Source organism: Palaemon carinicauda, chromosome 42 (assembly GCF_036898095.1).
Source record: "Palaemon carinicauda isolate YSFRI2023 chromosome 42, ASM3689809v2, whole genome shotgun sequence".
Taxonomy (NCBI): domain Eukaryota; kingdom Metazoa; phylum Arthropoda; class Malacostraca; order Decapoda; family Palaemonidae; genus Palaemon; species Palaemon carinicauda.
This window is the reverse complement of record NC_090766.1, coordinates 3607092-3609410: the sequence shown is the minus strand read 5'-3', so window position 1 is coordinate 3609410 and position 2319 is coordinate 3607092. Positions and strand designations below refer to the sequence as shown.

The window sequence follows — 2319 nt, the reverse complement described above, 5'->3', positions numbered from 1 at the left end:
TATCAAAGTTTTCCAAAAAGTAGAGGTTGAATACTATTTTTGAAAGACAAAGGTCAAAATGTATCTTTAGCTTGATATTTACTTGAAGATCAACATTTGTTTAAAATTGCAATAGGCCTCTTTGTTGATTCATTTATTTTAGCCAGGGCAACATTCCTTTATCTTGTGGTTTTCCTTTAGATTTTATGTAGTTATTTGTGTTGAAATTTAAAGAAACAAATAACCTAGTTTCATGGAATCAACTTTATATTGGGGATACATTAGAGAAGTATGTGAGTGTGGGTTATCATATAGGTTATATTTGGATTTTGAAAATCTTATACTAAAATTTCATAAAATGTGATTTCAGAAGTTATTCACTTTCTTGTGAATTCTATTTGGAACTATTATCTTGTTGTTTATATTTGAAATCTTGAAAATTTCATATAAAAAATTGAGAAAATCTGTATTCATGCATTATTCACTTTCTTATTGTTGTAACTTTGCCCAAAATTCCTAAATCTTGAATAATATATTTTGATAATAATTGGAAGAGGATAGTGCCAGATTACTTCAATATTCTAGCATCTCAATAAATCCTTAGGAGTGAAGGTGCTACCCTCATACCCTTCATATTGTACCCAGAAAACGTATCTTTGTATTTCAAACTCCTTTCCATTTTCTTCCAGGGACTGGCCGTCATCTGGGCAGCTGGTATGTCAGTAGCAGCCGTTTGCTTGGTCCTGGAATTGATTTATTATTATTTGATTAGACAGGAAAATTCACCGGAGTATATGGAGCCCAAAGTTGAAATGATGGATTAAATTCTGACTTTTTAAGTCAGAATTAAGAAGGAAGACAGCAAGAGAGAGGCAGAGAATTAGATGGCGCGTTAAGGCGAAGGATGATGTGAGAGAAGAGGATTGGTGGAAGAGGGGTGCCTTTGATAGAAGGCATTGGAGAGCGTACATCGGGCAACCGACCCCTTAATGTGGGAATATTATTATTATTATTATTATTATTAACTAAACCACAACCCTAGTTGGAAAAGCGGGATGCTCTAATCCCACGGGCTCCAACATAAAAAATAGCCCAGTGAGGAAAGGACTACAAGAAAAGTAATAATCAATGGAAATAAAATATCTTAAGAACAGTAACACCATTAAAAAAAATCTCTCATATAAACTATAAAAACTTCAAAAAAAAAAAAAAAAAAAAAACAAGAGAAAGGGAAATAAGATAGAACGGTGTGCCCGAGTGTACCCTCAAGCATCTCCCCCTAACAGGTTCCTCCCAAACCACCCTTCACTCCCTCCTCACCATCCATTCTCAACACATGCCCACACCATCTCAGTCGCAACACTCTCATCACCTCTGTAATCTTCACTATGCCTGCCATTCTTCTAATTTCATCGTTTTCCAATCTTTCAAGAAGTGATATTGTTCGCTTGCACAGAGAAGCGGAGATCATACATTAACTCGCGCAAACTAAGGAGATGACGTTCAAAGAAGATTAAGAAGGAAAAATAAAGTAGACATTTTGTTTTTCCTCATGGCATCTTGATGTCAAACTCTGCATCTAGCACATTCGAGATCGAGTAACATAAACGACATACTAATCTTGCAACAACATAAAGCATTACCTTTGCCATATTTATTTTGCACTAATTAAAAAAAAAAAATGGGCTTTATTTTCTAAAGTTTGTGAGACCATATGGTGAAGGATACTGGAAATACAGAGTATCCCAAAATATTGTATACTCTCTTTGACTTTGAATAGCTAATAAACTTTCTTTTCTATTTCAGATTTGATTTTGGAGTAAGAATGACGGATACTGGGCTTACGTTCGAGCAAAAAAAAAATTGTTCTGAAAACATTCTGGAAATATGAAAATAAAGCTGAAGTGCAAAGACGATTTACGAGTGAGTTCCACAGAGATGCCCCAACACAAATCGCCATTTCACGAATCGTAGATAACTTCGAGAATCACGGGACCATCTAGTGCATGAAAAAAAGGACATTCAGGACGAAAATGAACATCGATAAGCCAACTAAAGAGCAAGATGTTATTGCTAATGTTCAGAATTCCCCACGAAAATCTGTTCGTCAACCCTCACGTGAAACAGGTATCCCAAAATCCAGCGTCCATCGCACTTTGAAGCGTGTGCAGCATAAAACCTAAATCAATTGACGAACTTAGCGAGGCAATTGAAGAAGAATGTGCTCAGATACCAAAAGAAATGCTACTAACAGTTTGTAGTTCCATATTTTCATGATGCGAAAAGTGTATCAAGCAGAACGGCAACCTGTTTGGACACTTTATGTGAGCTGATCTTTTT

General features: G+C 35.6%; 1 protein-coding gene across 1 annotated transcript in view; it reads left to right on the top strand.

Moving 5' to 3' along the window:
- LOC137632849 (glutamate receptor ionotropic, delta-2-like) overlaps window positions 1-1492 on the top strand; it is a 35463-nt gene extending 33971 nt beyond the window's left edge. Inside the window, exon 11 of the mRNA XM_068364946.1 lies at window positions 669-1492. Coding sequence (XP_068221047.1) covers window positions 669-803 — 135 coding nt within the window. The 3' untranslated portion in view covers window positions 804-1492. The remainder of the gene's footprint in view (window positions 1-668) is intronic.
- Window positions 1493-2319: the final 827 nt, after the last annotated feature.